This window comes from Drosophila innubila (genome assembly GCF_004354385.1).
Source record: "Drosophila innubila isolate TH190305 chromosome 2R unlocalized genomic scaffold, UK_Dinn_1.0 1_C_2R, whole genome shotgun sequence".
NCBI classification, from domain to species: Eukaryota; Metazoa; Arthropoda; class Insecta; order Diptera; family Drosophilidae; genus Drosophila; species Drosophila innubila.
In genome coordinates this window covers 19,040,415-19,066,290 of record NW_022995374.1, presented here as the reverse complement: position 1 = coordinate 19,066,290, position 25,876 = coordinate 19,040,415, and the positions used below count along the sequence as shown (strand labels likewise).

Below are 25,876 nucleotides of genomic sequence, written 5' to 3'. Positions count from 1 at the left end.
ATATTTTCTTATTAAATAATTTTTCTTAACTAAAGGATGTCAGAGCATGCACTTTGCTCACTTCATTCCAGGGTATACGTAAAAATCTGAGCTTTCAATAGCTCGCCCATCAAGTTATTTTGCTTATCACACACCTGCATATACCCTGAACAAACAGCGCTTACAGGGTATGCAACTGGTATGCAGAACTATTATAAAATGTGCTAATTAAGTCATAAGGGCAACCACAAATAGTGATGTAAAAACATTGATGAATTGACTTTTTAGCATGAAATATGTTATGTTATATTATATTTATAAATATATACATATCTTGACTAACTTCTTATATATTTATATGACACAGTGATGTTGGGAAATCAATGAATCGAATTTTGATTTTTCATCGATGAATCGATGTTTTTTGCATCACTAACCACAAGTACAATCCTTTAACGACTATAAAAAAAAACAACAACTGAAAACTGAAAGCAAAAACGACAAGCCCAAAAAAAACTAATAATACTGAAAACCCAACGGCGCAGTCGCAGTCACTGTCGCCGCTAACACAAGCGGCAGCGACGTCGACGTCGCAGTCAGCACCTGGCCGACTGAGAGTATATCAGTTACAGACACAGCGCCAGCAACGTTTATTTGCGCTCGAGCAGCGAACGTGGCAGCAAGCAAAAGCAAAAGCAGAAGCAAACGCACAAACGCAAAAGCAAACGAAAAAATCAAAGACAAAACAAAATCAAGTGCGAGGCGAATCGAATCGAAGCAATAAATCAGAGTTCGTCAAGTGTTAACAATAATAATTTCATTTAAATTTCAATTAAATTGTGAAAATTGTTATTGTTAATTGATTATAATCGAGTTACGCGCTTTCATTTTCGTTTTTCAATTAAAAGAAGAAAATAAAATTTGAAAAAAAGAACTAAAAATAAAATACATGCTCAAAGAAGTGGCAATAATTAACCGTTAAGTGAAATTGTCATTGCAAATTGAACAATAAACTCGAGAAATAATAATAAAACTCTTAAATCATTATTATTTTTGTGTTGTAACAACATTCAAAAAAGGCGCTTTTCAATTTTTTCCAATTCGATTTCAATTTCGAATTCAATATTTATGGTCAAGTGGTAATTGTGCAACACCAGCAGCCACTTAACCTTAACAATTATTATTATTATTTGGCAATAAGACATTTGGCACAATAATTTCATTCAAGTGCGCCAAAAAAGCAAACTTTTACCGCAAAAAACGAAAGCAAAGCAACAACAACAGTAAAAAAACTCAACGAACCCACGCGGGCGCTAAACTCTAGCGGCAACAACAACAACACCAACAACTAAAAAAACAGCAGCAACCAAAGACAGCGGAGAAGAAGAAATAGTGCAAAATGGTTGAGAAAACAGGTGAGTAAAGAGTGAACAAGTGTCTGAAGTGAACATGAACAATTTAAAAAAAAAGAGTTAAAAAATAAAACAAATATTTGTGGGAAATTTCAATTGAAGGTTAACGGTAAAGTGCGTGTGTGTGGGAAATTTCAATTGGCACTTTAATTGTTGGCACGAGTTTCAAGTTTTCAAATAAATATTGCAATGTAATAATTAATTTACAGTTTTATTAAATCAAATAAAAAATACTATATATTTTTGATATTTATTTAAACATTTTAAAAGAGTTTTACTGTAAGTGAAATAAGTGTAATAGAAAACGTATGATAAATATTTAACAAATTAAAAAACCATAGCAAAGATATGTAAAAAACATTTGAAAATTATTAATTTATAGCAACACTTATTATATCCTGTGTCCATGAAAAATTGGCAAATAAGAATATAATATGTTCAAATATTTCAATTTTCAATGAACTTTAAAAATAGTTATTGTTCTCTTTTTTATTATTTTTATTTATTATTATTTTAATATTCATGATTTTTTCCATGGCATTAATTTAAAAATGTCAGCAATTGTCATTGCATTACTTCACAAAGGCATAACTTTAGTAAACAAAAACTTAACTTAACTGAAACTTGCAGCTCGTAATTTATTTCCTTCTATTTTAAAGTTCCTCTGCAAAAGTTAAAACAAATGCAATTACAATAGAAAGCAAAGAAACTCGACTTGTTTGTAAACAGCGATAAAGTTTAATGTGCAAATAACTCGCAAACCACTTTAAATTGTTAAAGAGGAAATACTTTTACTGTTTAAGAATATAACTATAAATAAAACGAGAAATTGTTTACTTTAAAAAACCAGGATTGTTTGCTGACTACATAGATATATTACGCATACATTCTTAGCTTTTACTTATTAGCATTATTTCATTTGTTTTTAATGAAAATGTTATGGTTATATATTGTGTTTTATATTTAATTTTCAAAGTTCATCAGAAAAAAGATTTAAAAAGAATTGCTTTCTTTTAATTAAAATACATTACCTTTTATAAATTTTCTATGCACGTATACTTAATATTTCTGAGGCTCATTTACATATAAAACAAATTACATTTTAAGCTTTATTAAGCAAATTGATATAACAATGAACTTTGAATACATATAATTTATCACAATATTTATCTAATCGAATTGTTTTTATATTGTGGGGATAATAAACACAGAAGTTATACAAGAAACTGTATCATAAAGTGTGAAGCAGCTTATCAGCTGATTGTTAGGGTATCTCTTAGTTCACCTCAAGTGTTGCCAAGCTGAAATATCAAGCTAAAACACAACAAAGAAATTTAAAAATAAACCCAAACTGAGTTGTATTTTTAAAATCCAACTGTAAGTCATTCAATTCTTTCTTTTTTATATGTAAATTTGCCAAGAAGAGCTGCAGATAAATGTTGAGCACTGAAATGAGTGTTGTAAGTCGCAGTATTAATCATTTAAAAAAGTGTAAAATCATTGGCACACGTTTAATCAAATATGCATGCTGAAGATGCCAATTGTTTTTTAATATCTTTGTGTACTTTTGTTGCTTTTTATCAATAACAAGATAATTACTTTTCAATATTTTCACCGCTTTGTTGCTTTTATGGCATTTGCTTCCGTGCCATTTGATGCTGTTGCCAATGATTTGATTTCTGAGCTGAAAGTTTTCATGACACAACTTCAAGCAGCGAAAGAGCGAGAAAAAGAGAGAGTGAGAGAGAGACAGGATGATGACTTCCTCGACGAAAGCTGGCCGTAATAAAAACAATAAAAGAAAACAGCTAAGAGCGCAAGTGAATGAACTGAGATTACGCGCCATAAACTTGGCCCGAATCTATTGGTATTATGGCCACATTTGCGGTCTATTTGCTTCCAACTGGCGTTAAATTCACAGCGATAAGAATTGAATTGATAAATAATAAAAAAAGACAAAAATATATATTTGCCAGGCTAATTAATTTACCGAGCGACTAATGCGATTTCCGTGAAGTTCTTTGACCAGGCTAATTAATGTCAGCCCGGCTTGTTATTATTTAAACAATTGTTTCAACACACCGCGCACATGAGAATTACAATGCCAATATTTGATTTAAATATTAACTGTTTACGCTAAACAGTGTGCAACTTGTTTGGCTTTAATAATGCGGCTAAAAGCCACTTACATGATTTTTCAGCCTTGGCATTGAGGCCATTTGTAGATCTGTGTGTTCTACAATTGATGGCATGGCCATAACGAGTTTATAATTTCTCGCTCTCTCTCTCTCTCTGAACTGCGTCTTGGCCAACATCGTGAAATTGCTGGCAATCGGAAGTCGAGACGCGTCGAGGCATTAGACTTTTGCGTAGTTGATAAAATTGTGACTTTAACTACACACAACTATTTCATTTTAATCGCCAGTCAGTTGACAGTTGACAAGTGACAGTCATGACATCACGGTGAAATTCGCATGCGCACAGTGGTGCAAAATATTATGAAATTTTGTCGTTAATCAATTTACCTGACCCAGAACATTAACATTTGAATACAAGAATTTTAAATATAAATCGTTATTTAATAATTTTATTAGAACTTTGAATTTGAATTTATATTATTTTGAAAATAATTAAATAAATTATACAAATGAAATTATAGAAAGTATTGCATTTATTGATTAACTATTATAAACATTTGAAATATTCCGTATACAATAAAAATAACAATTTCAATTTCGTAGATTATTATTTTCCTGGAGCTAAATTAGGCCCCAATTCTCTGGAGTGAAGATTTGAGGTTGGGTTTCAAAGCTTAAGGGGGAAAGAAATTGAGACGTATAATCATACCCACGTGTTATTAATGAATGCGGCTTATAATTAAGTTATTAAGCTGGCGTTCTCGGATTTAACAAAAGTCTCTAAATAAGATCTTCCCATGAAAACTTTTTGTTAACGTAACTCTGATTAAATCATAACAACGGCATTCATTTGATTATTTTTATAAAACAAATTACAGAACCCTAGCTCCATTGCAATGTCATCTAGAAGGCGAATTAATAGCTGTCATGCGATCTCCGAAAATCTTTTTATTATTTGGGATTAATTACATTTTACACAACAATTACAATTAAACTTAGAAACATTATTCATACAAAGATTATACAGATATCACAGATTCATTGATTTTTGCTGATTTGCTGATAATTTTAAAGTTGTTTGATATTAGTGATTATATAGGGATAATCCATATTAATACCAGCTCTTTAGATCTTATGTAAGGAGTTGAAACTCTCATATAGATTTAAAATTCCATATTACATATCTTCAGATTTTATTTAAAGAATCAAGCCATTATTTATTATCATGAATTTGTGGATCTTTCATAAGAATTAAATGATTATCTTATTACAGAAGATCTTTGAACTTTAAACAAGCAAATTTCTTGTCAAACGTTTGATATGAATCTAAAAAATATCAGCTATTGTTAATTAGATAATTTGAATAAAATTCGCAAATGTTTTTAGTTCATCCAATAAATGATAGAGCGGTGACTATTAGCCTAAAGGAGGAGTCCCCAAAGTGCGAATTGGCGCTGATTTATCGATATTGTAATCGAGCCAGCTTAGGGGCATAAATTAGCAGGCCATAAAACACACCTCCCGCATACAAATCGAGCTCGAGACCGAGTTGACTAATTAATGAATTTAACATAAAATTTATGGCCAAAACCGAAATTTAAGCTGAAACAGGTTTAGGTCACAAATTATGAAGAACTGCGTTGCACTTTGTTGTTGCTTTGGATGTTTTAATAAAATCATCACCTTAGCTAGTCAAGTGCTGGGAAATAAAGAGCTTACCATAGTATAAAGAAATCTAAATAATCCGAATAAATTGATTAATTGTAGTCGTGGGATGAGTTGAAAACAATTTAATGTTTGTCTTTTGTTTTGGTTTTTCATTAGCGCGTACACTCAAAATAATCTTACCCTAAAATTGCCTTAAAAAGTACATTTTCAAACTAAAATTTTGAAAAACTCTCTATATAGACATAAAATTTCAGAAATTCCCTTCTAAAAATTACGAATCAATTTTTCTTAATCTAGGGAATTCAAATTTAAAAAAGCTTTTAAACAGACAGACGAAGCAAGTAAATTTAAGAAAATTTTTTATTTCTAGAAAATTAAAATATATCAATTGTATTTAAGTGAAGTACTTTGTATTTTAAAAAGATATATTTCTCAGTATAAGAACATTCTTTTCAATTTTAGCTCAATTCTTAGTTTATGGCGATTTTCTTAATTGTAGAAAGTTAATTTTCGGAGTGTACAGTTCGCCAAGGGAGCTAGACAAAAGGCTAAAATTAATGTGTGTTGCCAAAAACTTTCATAAAACATTAACAAAGATATGAGTATTCTCATATGTGCAAATAAACATACGTAAATTAGACAAATTATGCGATATTCGCGTGATTCCAGCTCCTAAATGTGTAGCTTGTTGTTCTCTGAACCTATTCAGCATTTGCTTATGGCCATTTGCCATTTACCATTTACCATTTGGCATAATGAAGTTGGCAGCAGCTGTCACATTGACATTGCTCATACGCCGCGTGGTGCGTTCATCAGACAAGAATACGCAGTCAATGCCACGCCCCAAAATGAACAGTGCTAGTGATTTCTTTTACAGGATTTGGGTGTGCCACAACACAGAAAAGAAGTGGAAAAAAAAATAATATAGGCAAGCCTTTGACACAAATCAAGGTGTGTGTGGCACGTGTGGCAAGTAGAAAGGTGCAAGGTGCGCCTACTATTGCTGTTGGTCAAGGCTTTAGCTGCACCTTGACGTTGCCTTTCTTACAACATCCTTTTTGGCCAAGCAAATGTAGCACGTAGCATGTAGCATGTAGCAGGATGTGGCAACGGAAGTCAGTTGCAACTGCAACTGCAGCGACCATAAATTTGAAAATTTCTTGGCCATTTTTCGCGCCACATCGCGTGTCCAAAGCAAAAACTCAAGGTCAACTCATGTTTAAAGATATAAATTTCACACACTGATCAGTCAGTAAGTCGGTCAGGACTAACAGTTTGATGTATATAACAGGGAACAACCGAGAACTCATCTGAATACACGCATTCACTCTGATTCGATCACTCACACTCACACCCATTATTCAGCCGGTAGTCAGTCGAACCTTGTCATTAACATTTACCATTTATCTTATCAGTCTGCGCATTTCTAACGCCCATAAATTGTTGAGGATTGTCGGAGCACATGAAAGGCGGACGGACACTGAAGATTGTATCTGAATGCGAGTACCGCAATTTGAGTGCGAGTATCTGTGAGCCATGCCCACAAGTGGGCAAAAATACGAGTAGTCAAATTCAAGTTGTCAATCAAAAAATCACATTCCTTTGCTCATAAATAGATTGTGAAATTCAAAACTTAACTGTCGAAATACCCCATTTTAAATAAGATACAAATAGAACTGTATATAATTTGATTAAATTATTTGTCGAATGAATTTAATGAGTAATTTGTTAAAGACAAGAATAAATTTATACAATTTTACAGTAGAAAATATATTTGTAATTGGTACCAATAAAATTCTATTTTATATTAAATAACATATAATATAATTTTTTTTAATATTCACATATTTGCCGAACTTACGAAACTGCCCTCGCTTCAAGCTCCTTGCGTTTTATGCAAATGCCTGCAGAAATTTCCTTTGTGGCCATAAGATTTACAGTTAGCCGGCCAAGAGTCAGTGGCAAGGTCGAACCGTTGATGCCACAATGCTGATAGGGAAACTACCCGAGACGAATAACATTTTGAGTCTGAGTGCAATCATGGGTACTCGTTCTTAAGTGACCTTGACATTAGAACTGAAAATGTACAGTGTTTCTTAGTAATTCAACATATGTATTTATTTATAAACACAATGATTTGCCATCAAGAACAACAACCACAACAACAATTGCAACACCAACAACAATTGCCACAAAACAACAAGATTTTAATCTTTCGAGCCAAATGCGGAAGAGTCTAAAGCTAAAAAAAGCTGATAAAAACTGTGCTTCTACCTGTTTTGCATAATAATTTTTGCGAGTACCCAGTTGAGTACGAGTGCCAGTATTCATCTGCGCATTATTCACGAATCGCTCGTTATTCACGCTGAATTGTATATGGGTTACCTGTTAATTGCTACCTGTTAACTGTTACCTGTTTACCTGTGCCACTTTTCCCGCTCCAGAATTCACAGAATTACACATGCCGCTGGAATGTCTGCCAACTGGCGCTAGGGGGCGTCTCTGCACTGCTGTCGCTACCAATCGCTGACATTTCTCAATTAAAAATCAATGTTATTTGTATTTGATAACAGGTTGTTCAAAGCGCACTCACTAATTAATTTCATGTACTCGTCGTTGTCTTGGCCTCGAATCGATTTTGTAGAAAAAATGCTTCAACTAACTGTAGACAAAAAAACCGCTGTTAAAGAAAGTGCTCATAATTTGTTAATTGAATCAATTAAAAGCCATTAAAACAATACTCACAATTTATTTGCACAGATTTTCGTGTATCCATGAGATACAATCAAGTTGTAGCCTTGTCTTTACATTTTTTATTTATTTTATTTATTTTTGTGTGTTGTTTAAATCCATTCAATGTCTTGTCGTCACGCCCTCACAAGCAAAAATAATAGTAATCATAATAATAATAATCACCTTTCGTTGGTTGTTTTGTTATTGTGATTATTGTGTGTTAATTCGATTTTATTATTGTGTTGTGTTTTTTTTTGGCAGCAATTATAATTATTAATGTGGCCCATTCATTTGCTTTTTGGCATTTTCTTAGACCCATTTTGAAGTCAAGATCACTTAAGATCAGGCCTCTAAGCACTAGATACTCATCTATAGCCCAAGGATGTGACAAACCTACAATAATAAATTTGATGTGATCTGCACACGACACACCCAAAATTAGAGAAGGTTAAGGCGAATCCATGACACAATTCTCCCTCTCTTTCTCTCTCTTTCTTTCCTTCTTTCTAACCGTAAATTTACGTTAATAAGTGGTCCCATAAAATAATGTGAGCAATTTAGATTATGCTGGCCATTGTCGTCTCTTGGCTCAGACAGAGACTGATAAGATTTGTCCAAATCCACAGAAGTGGAAGTGGACTTCTGATTTCATTACTACTCTTGGCTTTCAACTTATATATGCTGATAAGCCAGCATGGAAGCCAAAATGGTAGCCAAATTGTGGCTATCTTTATCTTTATGGGCATTATCCGGGTGGTAGTCATAGTTTTAAGGCCATAAATTCAGTCCATACTTGTATTTGCTCTACGACTAACTGGGGAAACTGGTAAATAAGAAGAGACTCTCACTCTAATTATAATTCTAGAACAAATATTTTTTAAATATTCTTTTAGCTTAGTAAATAGCTGAGTATCTTGTCAAAATTTGGTTTATTTTGAGCAAATTATGTCAATGTTGACGACTAAACTGACTTACAATCCTTACTTGACATTAAGACTTCATTATAGGCTCTGATAGATGGATTAAAAATATAATCACAAAATTGAAGAGAATCGACTAAAGAGTAACTTTTCTTGTAAAACAATAGGTTAATTTAAAGACTGATTGACTCACTAAAGGATTGATTTTTTAATCAATTACAAAGCTTAAGTAATATTGTAATATAAATAAAAGAAAAGACAGAACTTAAATAAAATGCATCTTAAAAGGGAATATTGTTCTAAAAACTATTATAAATACAGCTAGAAAATTAGCCCTAAGATTTTGTAAATATTTCATCCACAAGCTGAAAAATCAACAAAAAAACAGTTACTTACAATTAAGTTTGTCAAAATCACTTTAAAGAAACCTGGCCAAAAATAAAGCCATATTAACAACTTCAAATTCTTGAATAAGAAACTCATTCTTAATATAACTAAGCTATACCAATAATTTATAGGCATATAGCATTAGAGTGTTGGAGTATGACATACGAATACTTATCAGAAATATGTTAACCCATTCCAATTCCCTCTTGACCATTGGCAAGGTAAAACCCATCAATTATAACCTGACTCACAGTCAGTTCGGGGTAATATCAAAAATAATGTACAAGCTGAACGAGCCTATCAACTAAATGCTGCCTAAAGCCAGTTGGCTAAAAGTGTTAGTTGGTCTAAAAATAGCACATATATTTATGATATTTACGTAATAAAAAATGTTAAACTTTGCTAGTAATATTATTTCATTTGGCGACAAGTAAAACTTAGCACCTTTTTCATGGTCTGTTTGAAATTTTAATGTCAGTTTCAAATCTCCCATTTTCAGATGACACTGCAATTCAAGTTGAAAAGCGGATTGAAGCAAATGTTTCAATCAACAAAATGTTGGTTTCATTGAACTTGAATTGTGAATTGTGATTCTGGGAGCCTCGATGAATGGAAATGAAAATGATTAATAGACTTGTACTTGTTGACCGTTATGGATAGAGCTATTAATGATGAGCAGCACTGCTTTATTGATTGATTGACTGACTGATTGATTTATTGATTTATTGTCGCACACATTAGCATCACTTGTTTCGATCGGGCAATTCAATGCAATTACGAATTTGACATTTTGCAGCCTTCAATTGCCACTGATTTTTTTTTTGTAATATGTGATTTGTTATTGTTGCAACCACTGTAACCACTGTAACGACTATTGCAACCACTGCAACCACATTTTGCATTTGCATAAACAAATTGAGCTCACAAATCGCTTAGCATACAATGCGTTGAGCGTGAATTAAACAAATGTCCAATGCAAATAAACCATAAATTTTAACCATATGCTAATTGAACTGATCACCGATCACCGATCTCAGTCTCAGTCGGATCTTGTCAACAAGCTGATCTCGTTTCGTCGAGATTTATTTATGATTATTTTCTGTTTTCAACTCCAAATCTTTTCATCTTTTTCATCAACTGTGGGTGTAAACTGTAGACTGTAGATTTTCGACTGTAGACGGCAGATCGTTGACAGTTGTGGGTTGCTTTTGATCTCCCAACTTATTGCAACTTTGTGAATTTAAATTAGCTACACATTTAAGCATTTACAGCGTATTATCTATATAATACACCCGCAGAGATATTTTTCATATACAGTTCAAATCTCCTACAAACTAATCAATATTTAATAGATTTTTTTACTTAGTTTTCTTTTGATAAAAAGTATAAAACTATAACATAATTCTTTAAAGGAAATATCATAATGTAGTCAAATCAAAGTTGTGTTCTATTGAATGACAAAATATCATTTATTTAATTATTTCTTTTGATATATATTAACTCTGTAATCGTAATACTTTTGTACAAAAGTTTCAGCTCATATAATATTTGATAATGTGAAATAATAAAATATTCTTGCCAAACTTTATTAAAAACATTAACTTATAAAATATATATACCATTTTCTATTGCAATATTTCGAATGTAAAGATCATAAAATTTATACAATATATTTGAGAGTATTTATATCATTTTTGTGCGATAGTTTTAAATCGATTTCAATTTGTAGAGTTTAAATAATCAATCTCTTAGTTAATTTACTATCTTATTATACGCTCTACTACAATTATTCTGTTGTTTTCCTTTCTATTATAATTTTCTCGGGTTTTCATGCCATATAAACTGTTTGTTTTACTAATAATATATTCTTAAAATTGTTGATACTTTGTGAAATTTCAATAGCAAAATAGCTTGGAATTTTTATCGCCATGATTAACGTTGTTTGATTATATACTCTGTACAGTAGTCGTATTCAGTTAATGGATTTGGATTTGCGTTGTTGTGCTAGTCAAAGTCTGGATGTGATAAACCCATATAATAGATAGTAATTTCCTCCCAGTTTTTCTTCCCCCATTTCGCATTTTAAGCACGATTGAGTGCATTCTGATTCTGAGATTGCACAACGATTCTCGTATTTGCCACACGATATGTTTTGAGTATGTTCAATGAATCTGAATGAAATGCTAGTCAAGCGATTGACGTTGTCATTGTTGTTGTTAAAGTTGTTGTTGTTGTTGTGACAACACGTTGCCAATTGTTTTATGATGTGACTTAAACAGTTGCACCGCTGATTTAACTGTTATTCTTGTTAACACCCCTCCTCAATCACCCTCCATATAACTGGCGCTATGAATTTGTCTGTCCGTTATCATAGTGTCATGGGACTGTGGCCAAAAAGACAACAACAATAACAATGGTGAAAATAAAACAACGACAACTTATTTATGAAGGCGTGAGCAACATAAAAAATATGTATTTAAAAAGATAATTTAAAAACGCATTATTAAATTGAATAAACTATTAATTAAAATAAATAAAACAAAAAAAATTAAATAAATTTCTTTTGAATTATATGTAGTATGTATCAAACTTGTAGAGCTGATTTAAATTAAATAAATGTCGCTTTAAATGAAGTTGATAACGTGGCTTATCATAAAGAGAAGCAACAAAAAAGAGAAGTACTTCTGATGCGTTGACACGCTTCCAACTGGCATTAATTGATAAGCATTTTCCCTATTTACATGCGGATTACGACCAAGTTTTATTACCCCATTTATGGCCTTGGCCTAAAGTCCTTTTGTAAGACCCCGAAAAGTGAAGATATCAAATAAGTACTCTAGAATTATAGGCAATGTGCGTGCTGTGCTCACAGCCATAAAATAACAGTACAGAGTGATTAAGTCAAAACTGCTCGACTATAAGATACCCTCCAATCACTTGTGATTCAACTCTAGATTGCTTCATTTGTTTTCCAATTATTGTGAGTTTTTTGCGGGAATAAATTTTTCTGTAAAATAAAGGGATCGACTAGTAAATACCCTGTACCCTATAAATTAATTATTTACAGTAATTAGAGTATAAGTAAAGAAGCAGAAAAGTTATCAATGTGGTCGACTAAGAGATACCCTATGCAAACATAGTTTGCGTTAATTTGTTTGCCAAAATAACAAATTTAATTTTTTTCAATAAGTTAAAGTATTCTTTACTTATCGCCTAGTACACCTTCCACCCATTTAATGGTTACAGGGCATGGAAACTTGTGCATTAAATGCAACAGATAATCGTAAATTGTGCTAATTGAAGTGTGTGTAAAACGACAATACGAATTATTGAGATATTTATGCCAAAACACGTCGGAGAATTAGCTATATAATTAACACCCTCAAATGCGGATCGTAAATCAATATTATTATTAATAATTATTGTATTGTTAAGCGATACTTTCAATATTTGATTTATTCCATTGTTTATTAGTGAATCAAGTATTATATATTGCCAATATTTAATCTAAATAATCGCAAGTATTCACTTAGTATTCAATCAGACGCAATTGCAAATGAGGTGCTAATATAACGTTATTATTTGTTTAAACAAATTAATTAACACCCGCTGTTTAACATTGAGCTTAGATAAACAGCACAAACAACAAATTACCGCTAACTAAATAAATGGAAGGAGGAAACAATGCGCAGAGTGCGATTAAACAAATTAATTAATCAAACTGTGCGAAATTATGAGTCTCATTAGCTTGTGAGATCTTCAAGATCAAGATAATTACATTAAGTAGACTATGCGAATTTATGTAGGGATAAAGAAAGTTAAACAACTATTATCGCTTGTAAATAAATAAGAAAACTTTTATTTCTTGTAAATATACTTATATGTTGTAACAATTATGCAAAAATATATATTATTCTTTAAATTAGCATTCTAAAAATTTGCCGAAAAATAAATGCTATTTATTACAAAATATTTATTTTATGAGCTGTTAAATAAAATTGAATAAGATAATAATTTTTTTGAGTAAAATTGAACAGAGGGCATTAAAAATGTACATGGTATTCTGATTATGAAATATAATATTTTATTTATTTATTTATGCACGACTAAAAGCAGTCGGCGAAGAAAAAAAGTCATAATAAGGAATTATATGTTTAAATTTTTAGAAATGTTACCTCGTGCCAGTTTAAAAATATTATTCAAAAATGTGTAAGGTAATTTTTAAGTGATTAAATTTAGTTGCAATTTTAAAATCTGGCATTATAATATTATTTTAAATTTAAGTAAACATTTTCAGAAGTTAAATTAAATATATAAATTATGTGAAAAAAGACCACAAATTTCCTTTTTATTAATTGCAGCTTGATTGATTAAATTAATAATGAATTAAAATTTGGCATGCGCCGGGCGAGTTCTTAATCAACGTGTTGACAATAATTGAATTAATACTAATTTTGCTTGTTGTTGATTCTTAATCATAATTTTTTTCTTCCATTTTTTGTATCTTTGTTGCAGACATGTCGAAATTCGTTGGCGTTGCCGATATCACGGAGAACAAGAAAATCTGGCGCATGCTGCTCGGAGAGTTGGTGGGGACATTTTTCTTGGTATTCATCGGTGTTGGCAGCACGGCGACCGGAAATCCAAGCGTAGCACAGATAGCGTTCACCTTTGGCTTGACGGTGGCCACACTGGCCCAGGTAAGCAACTGGCAACTGGCAAGCACTAGTATTTTTCAAGCGTTGAGATTGCCATCAAAATTGTGATTGAGATTGGGCCAATAGCGTTACCAATACTTGTATGTCGGCTGCTGATCTGGTCAATAGTAAATAGTAATGGCAAAATCATGCGTTCAAGGACACGCCACCGCCGCGTTACACTTTCGGCCGGGCCAAAACTCATTCACAAGTTGCATTCGCATTTTGGGCAAGACATTGGCATTTAAACGACAAACGGCAAACGGCAAACGACAAACTTCAAGCGAACAACAAACGCATTAAAAAAAAAACGGCAATCGAATGTTTCAAGTCGAAGCGTTGGCCGCGTGCGAATGTAATTTACAAAATTGAAAGATAGATTTACAGACGCACAAAGATACAGATACAACCAACCACAAGAGCAACAGATACAGATACAGATACATATACAAATACAATTCGGTGCTCTGATCATGATCATTAGCGCTGCACACGCTGCGTATGAGTAACGCACAATGTTTCTGAATACATAATGCGAATGATGTGAATGCGAATGCGAATGTGAATGCGAATGTGAATAATAAATGCGCACTCGCTGCGAAAAGCGTCTGCGTCGGCAATTAACATTAATCAACACGCAAAATATGCAATTAGATTATTATGCGTTTAATTACGTTATGCTTTTGATGTTGTTCGTCTTGTTTTTTTACGAATTTCAAATTTTAAACACTTGAAATTTGAATTGATGACAACTCTATGGGCATAATCAAGACTTATAGCTGACATTTGGATCATATCTAACTCAGCAATTACTATTTAACGTATTTTTAACTACGTTCTTGTAAAATAAAGAATATTAGTATTGATTAATGGCAGAATCAAGGCAGCAAACTTTCAAAATAAGATAGATTTCATTTAATAGTGTACAAAAAAATTATTTTATTCTTTTAAATGTGTAACAATTTTTTTTTAATATAAATTATTAATTTTAAAGATTGCTTACATTTAATAAATCTAACTTAAGATATGGATTTTATTATAGTTTTTCTACAATTTCAAAATAAAGCTGAAGTAAAATTATAGCTAATACTATTTATACAAAGGAGTGTAAATTTTATGTAATTCTTTACTTTTGAACCTGTTTCAGCTTACTACAAGAAAATGCATTTATTTTCTTATTTGTTTTAAATATTTTTTGATTTTATAAGTCTTTAAAATTGTTTTATAGCTAAATGGTAAAAGGCAGTTTTAGGAAAAAACTAAAAATATAATTGTAATTTTTAAATAAAAGTCCCGAAAAATATCACGACATATAATTATAATAAGGGATGCAATTGGAGAAATTATATTTTTTTTGATTATTATTTATCAAAGTTTATATACACAAAGAGTTTGGTTCAAATTGAAATGTATTTGAATTTTGCAAATTTTGACTGTTATATGATAACTAAGTATTCTTCGCGATATGCTAGATATCACGATAAGCTGACAGTCACACGTGTGCACGCCATGAAATAGTTTGTTAGAGGAATATCTCTGAATGTATCTGCCAGTGAGGTTTTCCACACTTTCGCCAATTGGTAAGAGATTCGTTACGATTGCCCAATGCACTCGACAGGTGAAAGATACGAATAGTCACGAGTCATTCGAGGCCTGTGGCATATTGAGTTGATTGTTGTTGTTGTTGTTGCTGTTGTGTTTTTCCTATGAAAACCGAGCAATATTTCAACGATTAGTTGCACTTGCAGTGGCAGCTGCTGTTGCATTCACAACCCAATATTCATACATACATATGAGTATGACGTGTGCCACGAGAGTGTGGCCAATAAGCATTTGGCCATTTGGGTTAACTGAACTCGATCCGTGACCAGACAATGTGACGACAATTGGCTCGAGGTTCCAAATGACGACGATTCCCTTTCCCAATTGCCGGTCAATGAAGCGTAACAAATCGAAAACGTGACAATTAACAGTAATTTAATGCAAACACAAATATACTCTCTTACCTATATACAACAGAAAACTTCAGAGTAATGGGAGCAATACATCTGGAATGTGAAATTGTTATATTTAAAAATCTATTAGTCATTTACAAATGTCCTTTCCCCGAAAAATTATGTATTAAAAAGATACTTAAGATTCTTTTAAATGGATCTGTATTTTAACATTTCATTTGCGAATACATTTAAAAAAATTTAAATGCCGATCAATATAACTTAATATATTAACAACTTAAATTTAAAAAAAAAAATGAAAAACCATAAAATATAAGTAAAGAAACGGTTAACATTATCTTGCATTTTCTAAAGTTTCTCCCATAATTTCAAAAAGTTTTTCCTGAATATGTTGTCTATGTATAGATCAATTTGACTATTTTATTATTTATGGTAAAAGTATTTTATAGAGTTTTGTTTAAAACCATTCTCTAGTATTTTATTTTCTCAATATAACAATATTTTTCATAATTTAAGGTCAATAATACATAATTTGACAAGAAAATAAAAACCCAAGAAATTAAAAGATCATTTTAATAAGTACTCAAAACTAATTTTACAAAATTTATTAAGCTTTAAATTTTAAAATAATAATAATGATATATTTGAATATTTTTCTTTTATTCAGCTCTGATCTGCGCATTAAAAGAAACTCACTTTGAGTGTACTTCCCTCTTTCGCTTTCTACCTCTTCCCTTCTCTTTCTACTCCCTTTTTTCGTCTTCTTTTCTTCTAACAATCGCGACATTTGTATGCAATTTGCATTAGCCACGTTTCATGTGCAGACGTTCGCTTGACAGTTGGCCAAAAGGAAGTGGCACAAAAAGAAAATGCAAATAACAATTGCATAGTAATAGCAACAACAACAACAATAACAGCATGAACTTTTTGATTATTATCTTGCCATACGAATCGGGGGGGAAATTCCAGCTTTTTTGATTTTGATGCGGGCCAAGTGAATCAAATGAATGAATGCCAAAAAAAATAATCAAAGCTCATAAATTGTGAGTGCCGGCAGTTGAATCAGTTTGTTAAAATCAACTGCAATTATGGGTTTGGCCACATTGATTAATGGCTATTCAAACGATTCACAGAACATGTATTTAAGCAGATGAGTTACTAATACTGTGAATGGTTATTCAAAAGGCCAATGTGAATAATTTGATCCTATCTCAAAAATGAAGTCAAAGCCGATAAAACCTCCAGCGGCAATCAAGGTGCAACATGCAAGATCAATAAAAGCCCAAATTAACAACAAGTACAAAAACAACAACATTGGTAATAAAATTGTGCGTGCACCATTCACAAATTAAAAAAAAAAATAGAATAAAATCAAACGGCCCGAAATCAGCGAAAATGGCAAAGTCAGCTCAACGGTTTGGTTTGGTTTGGTTTGGGCCATTGGCTTAAAGCGAACTTGAAACGTTCAACAGCAACAATCACCAACAACAGCAACAACAACAACAACAATCGCAGTTGCAGAAAAGCAGAACGAAACAAACAAGTTAACATATAATTTAACAAAAAGCTATAAAATATGATTTAAGCGCAAATGTCGCACAACAGCAACAACAACACTAACAACAACTTTACTGACAACAACAACTTGAACAACAACGCAGACATTTGTGCGCCAGAGTTGCGCATGCGTAAGCCTCGATCTTAGCGATCGATATCTCTATATCTATCATGAATTAACTGACAGACCAAGCGTGTAAGAGACCGAGACAGAGACAGCTAAACAGTGAGACAGACAGTCAGTCAGTCTGACTGACCAACACTTAAACAGTTTACACACTTTATGCATGCCAAGTCTTCAACTCGTACCTAAAACTCAAAATCTTAAATCTAAAAAAAATATATATTTTTTATTAAAAACCATAAAATGTAGACTGCGCTATAAGGTCAATGTTCTCATGTGTATGTCAAAGTTAACAGTTGGTGTTAAAATGCTTGCCAGACAGTTCAACTGCATTGTTCTGTTTATTTGTAGTTACATTTGTTATAGCCCAATCGACCCTCTGCCATAATATTCAATTACAGAGTCGTTGGACAGTTGAAAAGGCGTTAAAAGTGTTGACATCATGTTGACGTCTTAAGTGAGTCAAATGGTGAAATCACCAGTGAATTCAGCAATGAAATCAGCATGTTAAACATATTAACAGGGAGTTAAATAGAAGAAGTTAAATAGGATGTAAAGAAACGACTGGAAGAAATTACATTTTATAAAAAAAAGAAGGAATAAAATATTAATATTTCTGTTTATTTTAAGTTATTCCAAATTGAAAAATATTAGAGATAAAGATGATTAAGAAAAGGAGCAGGTGAATAAAGCAAACCGCTGAAATATAACGTATGAACAGAAAACATATAAGAAGAAATTCAGAGATATTAAGACAATTAATTTGTAAAAATAGAAAATTAATAAAAGTTGGAGTTTATTTGAAAATGCTTGACAGTTTTTTAAGCTAATATAAAAAATTAATAAAAGTCAACAGTATAATATTTTATTTGCTTTATCGTTCCTAACCATATTGACTCCTATATATATTAAAAAAAACTTTTTTCTTTTTATATAGCTAATTTTAGATTTTAATATTCTGTACAATTTTATCAACTTAATTTAATCATACTAAAAGTTAAATTCTTTTTTAAACTACAAAGTTGAATAAATGAATCATGTAGTTGCATTCTCACGCATTCAGCTGAGTTAATGATGGGTTCTGCGTGCCCCATCGAGTGGCATGCAACAAAGTTGATTAATATGACACCGTTGCTGACTCAAGTGTGGAATTATAAAAAACAAGCTGCGATCTCTGATCGATCTGGCAAAGAGCTGACTCAGCCCACAAAAGCTGCAAGTGTTTGCCGGATCTTGATGATGAAAACGCCGCAACATAATTTCGATGGCAAAAGTACGAAAATTGCAATGCGTGCGTAGCTCAAATGTCAAGTTGCCACAGCACGGGCGTATCTCAAAGATTGCATGTATCTCAAATCTCGCTCTGGCCTAAACTTGCTCTTAACGTGGCTGTAATTAGCGCTGTGGAGCAGCAAATGGCCAACATATGGCCTGCAATCAACTCCCTCCCCTTTACAAGCCCCTTCCCCCAAAAATCTCATGCAGTTTGCGCATTTATTAATTAAACGCGAAATGTGAAACGCAGACACCCGACATTGGCCATGTTTGCACTTGAAGCTGAGAGCCTAATTCAAATCCAAAACCAAATCCAAATCCAAATCCATAATAAATAGTAAGAGGTGATCGACTGTAAGATGACCAGTATTCGTTTTCGCGCAAAAGTTCAAACAAAAATACCAAAAGTTAAATAAGTATTAAAAAACACATATATTAAGAGATAAACTACAAAAAATAAATCATTTTATTTATATTTTTTATTCTATGGAAAATTAAAAAAATTGTTAGTTAAAAAACTTGAATTTTTTTAATCAACAAAAATGTAAATGCCAATTCAATTTGGAGGCCAAATCATATTGAAAATAACATTCCGCATAAAAATCAGTTGAACTTAAATAAAGTTATGATTTTGATGATTTCCAGCGATTTTGAAAAAATATCAAATGGTTATTAAGAAAAATGTATTGATCTATGACTGAGGTCGAAAAAAAAATCATGAGGCAAAATCATAATGAAAATGACGTTCTGCTTAAAAATCGGTTGAGTTTTAATGAAGTTATCAAAGTTTTTTAAAAAATGTATATGTATTTTTAAAATACTATATATACAAATTTAGGTTTTTAAGATTTGTATACGAACGAATAGACATTGTCACAAACTTATAAGTCTTTTTAGCTTATCGGTACTGAGCCTTAAACCAAATCCGATTGCAAAAACCAAATCGCCAATTGATATCGAGCTACATAGAAGCCTGCACATCGACCTTGAGTTCAGGCCGCGAATGCGTTTTCATTCATAAGACAAGTGTGAGTGCGAGTGCGAATATATGTATGAGTGTGACTGTGCGAGTGCGTGTGAGTATGAGTATATACTCACTCTTTGCTCGAGTGGCAATTTTGTTTTATTTCAATTCTAAGTGAACTTTGATGGCACTTGAGTTACGATGACTCAACAGAACTATGTTATGGGAATCATTTACTTTTACTTTCGATCTGCAGTTGGCAATTGAACTCAGCTTTGACTTCAAGTTTGCCTAAAAGTTTGGCTGTAACTTTGGCTTTGTGTTTAGCTGTAAGTTCAGTGCGTCTCCATGTCAGACAAATTGCTTGTATCCGTTAACAGTCTCGACTGACACTTCGACTTTAACTTTGACTGCATTTAAAACTGTTGCGTAATGACCAAAATGCAGACTCCATGGCAAAGGCTAACACAAACATTACCCAACCCAGAAACGCAAATCACTTGCCAAAAAGTACGAGTAACAAAGTGCGATGACTTCAAGTGCCAACTTGGCATTTAAAGTACGAGTATTTCACATGTGAAACTGACACGAGACATGAAAAGGGGCAAAGGGAAATAGGAGAAAATGGCTAAGAATATGATTTTAAAAATTCAGAAAATCATTTTTAACTATTCCTTATATTCTGTGTACTGTGTACAAAACTTCAGACTGTTATAACTTGATCAAATCTTAACTGATTCGCTTGAAAATATTAATATATTTATTATTTAGAAAGCTCATTTTTTTTCTGACACTGTCCATTTCTTTATTACATTTTCCTTGACGCTTTTTGAATACAATAGTATTGCAGTTGATTGAAATGAAAAATAAGTAAATTTCTTTGTCTACCTTTTTTTAGGGCCTGGGCCACATCAGCGGCTGTCACATTAATCCGGCTGTAACCATCGGTTTCCTGATCGTTGGCGAGATGAGCATCCTAAAGTCGGCCTTCTACATTATCGTCCAATGTGTGGGCGCCATTGCAGGAGCCGCTGTCATCCGGGCAGCCACCAATGGAATACTCACCGCTGGATTAGGTGTCTCTTCGTTTGATACCTCTTTGGATGTGGGTCAGGTGGTGTTGATCGAGGCATTGATTACCTTCATTCTGGTGTTTGTCGTCAAGGCTGTGTCAGATCCAGGACGTCAGGATATCAAGGGATCAGCTCCGCTGGCTGTTGGCCTTTCCATTGCCGCTGGACATTTGTGTGCGGTAAGTGACACTATAAGTTTACAAATTTAACTACAACATAATCTAAATTTTTCTATTTTATTTCTATATTATTTTGGTGTGGTTTAAAATGTTGAATACCCCAGATAAACTATAAAGAAATATAAACTAAAACTATTATATAATTCTTGAAAGTTATACCTTCAGTTTGTAATCTGTATTATCAACTTCAACTACAACGTAATTTATATTTATTTATTTTTTGGATTGGTTTATTTTGCGTTTAGTCAATCCTTGACCAATCTCTAAAATTTGTAATATCAGCAGAAATTGTAATCTACATTTTTATTTTTAAATGGTATATCTAAAAGTATAAATTTGCCACCTGTATTTATTTTTTAAATTTATTAAAATTTAATTTTATTTCATAGTTGATAATAACTAAATAAATATATAATTCTTTGATTGCAGATCAAGCTCAGCGGTGCCAGCATGAATCCCGCCCGTTCCTTTGGTCCTGCTGTTGTCCAGGGCATGTGGACCGATCATTGGGTCTACTGGGTGGGTCCCTTTGCCGGCGCAATTCTCGCTGCTCTCATCTACAGATTCATCTTCAAGGTGCGCAAGGGCGATGATGAGGCCAACTCGTATGATTTCTAAGCTACGAATACCATTCCTTAGCCCACTATCTCCTCTCGGGGATTTCAAAAACTTGTTGTTGTGTGTGTTGTGTCTATTGTCTGCAGATGTTTCGCATTCACATTTGTGTTTGTCTCATTCACAAATCGCATTCGTTTGGAACGCGTTCACAATTCACTCAGATTAGCCGAGCGAAAGCCGCACAATTAAAATTGTACAATTTTTATTTGTTGAAAAATAAAAATTATTGTCGCTTTGTTTTAGTCGTATTAACATCAAAAATATTCAGTATATTCTATATTTTAACGCTTAAGATAAATTTAATTCGCATTATTATTAAACGAAATTGTATCTCGAAATGTAGTTACAATGAAAAATGCAATTTACAAAACAGAATTCCCAATTATTTGTTAAAATTGTTATTATTATATCTATCAATTAATTATTGAGCACAAATAAACCTATTTTATAAATGACAAATTCTATGTGTAATAAAAAAATATAAAATTATATATTGCGTTTTAATTAAAGTACGTTTCGGACTGTAAACAAATATATTTAAATTATAGAGAGTGAAAAGTTGAACAATTCAATCGATTATATTTTACAATTTCAAACGATGTTTAATATCTAAATTTGGCGGCAAACAACTATGACAAACAGTGCTGGACAGTGCAAAGTAGTGCTATGTCGTGCTATCGATATGTCTATCGTGTTTCGCATCGAAAAAGTGTTGGTAAATTACATATTCAGTGCTGTTTAGTAGGAAATCAAGTGTAGCGCGCATTTTAAACAGACAATAGGCATTGCTTTAATTTAAAATATTTATTTCATTGATGTAAATGCGTATCTAGACGAAATTTACAACAGTATTTATAATAGATTCCATAATTTACAGTTTACGGGAATGTTAGCTTATCTAAAACTACAACTCGATCATTCCACAAGTACAAACAACAAGATAAATAAAAACAATCGCCAAACTATTGCATAAATTAAATACGTTAGTTAATACACACTTTGAAAGTTGTATACCTTAATTGTAACACAATTGTCTGTATGTAAGATATATAAGGAAACAAAGTTATTATTATCTTGAGGTTCAATACAAGACTCACCAACGATAATCTAAATAGCACATTCTGTGCATTAATTTTTGAGTTTGTTTGTTTTTTTTTTATACATAAAATGTATGTACGTGCACAGAACAGCAATCACTTGGCCTCCCTCCTGGATACCATAATACATATATAGTAGTATACATATTCCTAAACCAATAATCAAATCAATGGGCTGCCATTTACAATAACAATTACAATTATGCCCTAAAGAATCTTACAACTCGTACAATATATTGTCGGCAAATTGGGCACTCGGGTAGCACTTTTCCACAATTGGTGCATGTCGCCATATGGCCGCATTCCAGGAATACGCACTCGATTGGCGCATCCATGCAGATCTTACAAAGCTCGTCAGTGGCAAGTTTCTCAACAGCTGCAAGGGGAATTTGAATTTTAATCAATTTATTAAATAGAGTTATGGGAACATTTACCTGGCGCAGTGCGCATTGTTTTCCATAGTCTTTCCACACGATCGAGCAATTCCTGCTTCTCACAGCATCCTTTGTAGTCAACACGATGCAACATCAGCACCTCCTTCAATTGTTTCACCGTTAAGTTTTCCAAGTCTTTTCTGCAATGGGAATAGCAATGCATATAGATGCTGGATTATATATAAATTATTCAAGATTCACTTACAGGTCCTCAAAGTCTTCCAAGTTAATGAAGCGTGAATCGAAGCCGTTGGCGGGTTCAAAGCCAAGCGGCGCTGCATACACATGAATCCCCTCATCGTCATCCCAGTGAGCATCATTATCGTCCTGCGTGGGTGAGAACTCAATGGTGGGTGTGATGGGCATGCCAGAGCCGGAGACACCGCCGCCAGCTGCAATGCTGCCCACATCTGCACCGCTGAGCGGTGATACCATATGACTATCTGCTTCGGAGCAATCTATGGACTTGGTGCGCTGCTCCAGATACGTGAGAAACTCTTGCAGCTCTCGCTTAATATCCTCCTCGGACATTTGCGAGTTCTCCAAATGTCGACGCATCTTCTCCACATGTCGGCGTATATTTGTTTTGTTCTTGCCACAACGCTGACAGCTGCTGGAGGCTGTTCCCGATCCCGTTCCCGTTCCCGTTACCGGCTCTGGCTGTTCACTCAATGTACTTAAAGCTGGTCCGGTGGTCGCCACTGGTGATTCATCATCGCTGGAATGATGACGACGATTCAGGTAGCCATCGGAGCGTCGCCTGGTCACCTTCTTGACACGCAGCGGCAACTGTGGCACTGTCACCGTGCGCTGTTCAATGTTTGGAGTCTCCCCGGGCTCATGTCGCAGCGTCACCTCCAGAATCTCTTCTGTAGTTGCACCAATAGACTGTGGATTCAGCTGACTGCTGCTGCTTGGAGCTGCAGTTTGCTCCAAGATCTGCCATTGATCCAAATTGCTGCTGTTGGTATCTGTAGCTGCCTTGCTCTCATCCGAGATGCCGCCAATGGCGCCCAGTTCCTCGAAACTGGACTGCGATGAGTCCGCACCACATGCATCCACCTTGGAGCTTAGTGAGTCTGGCTTGGAATAACCTGGACTGAGGTTTGTTGTTGCCGCGTTGTTCGTGGCCCCTCCCACAGTTCTCAGCTCCAGGGGCGGCCTGTTTAGACTCTCCTGTCCAGCACTCTGCTCGCTGTTCTTATTGGAAGTGCGTTCGCTGAATGTGTTAATAATTTCATCATCCGAGCATTCGCATTCGGAGTTATCGGGATCATTATCAATAATGCTCCTGACAGCTAATGTGGCTGGCACTGTGGCTGATCTGCGCTCCTCTGTGGCCGTTGGTGAAGTGCTTGTGTGCGTGGATGAGCTTGAGGGACTCACATGTACATGGGCCACCTCCGTGGAGTTGCTTCTGGGTGTTGTTGGTGTCCTAACATGACCTGAACTCGCGTATGTGGGAATCTCGCGTGTGGAGACACGTGGCTGCTCGAATATATGAGTGGGCGAGGTCGGAGCAGCTGCAGCATTGTCATGGGAGGCATGACGACTGTTTGCCCGACTGTTTTCCGCCGTCGTCTTCGCACTCGTCTTGGTGTCGAAGGAGGCAAAGGAATCACTGAAGTTGTCACTCAGATTGGTGAAAAAGTTTTGGCACGTTTGCTTCAGACTGTCCATGGGATTGGCTTGGCCATGTCGAGGACTATTATTGGATGACGGTCGACGGGAATTGCGATCCGTTTGCGCCACATGAGTCAGCACCAGGCCGACCAGCTCTTCCTTCTCTGCAAGATGAGTGAAAGAGAATTAGAATTGATTTCAATTATCTTCAAATAAATATAATGACTCACCCAGGCAGCCCTCAGTGGAAATGTGCTTGGATTGCAAATAAAATATTAAATCTTTTGGCTTGAGTTTCAGTAAATCCGTGCGCAGCAGCGGTCTCTGAGCAAATATTGCACATCGTTGGCAGCGTCGCGCCGTCGTCAGCGTCAGACAATTGTTGCAATAGTATCGCCTATCGGTAAGCAATTATTTAATACCATTTTAATGGATGTCATGTAAATATTTAATTACCTGCAATCGCAGCAGCTGCGCTTGCGACGAAATACTGTGAATTCAACTCTACAACTCTCACAGGGCATGTTGTTATTATTGTTGTTGTTCTTGTATTATGTCCTTTCTTCGATCGACCGTTTCCGTGTTTTTATCCTTGCCCTTCGCTCTTCGTTCTCTTCCTCTTCGTGCTCTACGCCCACCACAACCACCCCAGCATGGCATTTGTTTTTCAATGTCAAATCGTGATTCAATTCACAGATTCTTCAATTTGTGTCTACTGCTTGCGAATAAGCACGTTGCATATCACTAATCTCAGCTGCCTGTAAATCTCATTAAATTACTCACTAGGACAAAGAAACATCAAAAACAAGTGATTTCACAAATTTTTATCAAATATATGGAAAAAGTACGTGCGCTACAGTTTGGGGCTGCCACCCGGTCCAAAAGTTCGGTGCCAGAAAAAAATATTCGATCTGGCATGTCGAACCATTTTAGTCCAATTGCAAAAATAGTAAACAGAAAAAATAACACTTTTTTGAATTTTACATAATTTTAAAGCAAAAATTTGTTTAAATTTTGCCGTATTTTTTGTTAGAATTTTGTCG

At 33.8% G+C, this 25,876-nt stretch overlaps 2 protein-coding genes across 2 annotated transcripts; one reads left to right on the top strand and one right to left on the bottom strand.

The window, feature by feature from the left end:
- Window positions 1-617: 617 nt before the first annotated feature.
- On the top strand, window positions 618-21,940 carry LOC117783645 (aquaporin). The gene is made up of 4 exons (XM_034621153.1): window positions 618-1,394; window positions 13,753-13,937; window positions 20,708-21,061; window positions 21,491-21,940. Exons 1-4 carry the CDS (start codon window positions 1,379-1,381, stop codon window positions 21,677-21,679), a joined length of 744 nt encoding a protein of 247 aa, XP_034477044.1. The 5' UTR covers window positions 618-1,378; the 3' UTR covers window positions 21,680-21,940.
- A 528-nt stretch (window positions 21,941-22,468) lies between these two features.
- Window positions 22,469-25,724, bottom strand: LOC117784432. Its single transcript, XM_034622167.1, has 6 exons — window positions 25,617-25,724; window positions 25,290-25,548; window positions 25,064-25,230; window positions 23,416-24,997; window positions 23,211-23,350; window positions 22,469-23,152 (listed from the first exon to the last, which is right to left on the bottom strand). Exons 2-6 carry the CDS (start codon window positions 25,355-25,357, stop codon window positions 22,977-22,979), a joined length of 2,133 nt encoding a protein of 710 aa, XP_034478058.1. The 5' UTR covers window positions 25,358-25,548; window positions 25,617-25,724; the 3' UTR covers window positions 22,469-22,976.
- Between the last annotated feature and the right edge of the window lie 152 nt (window positions 25,725-25,876).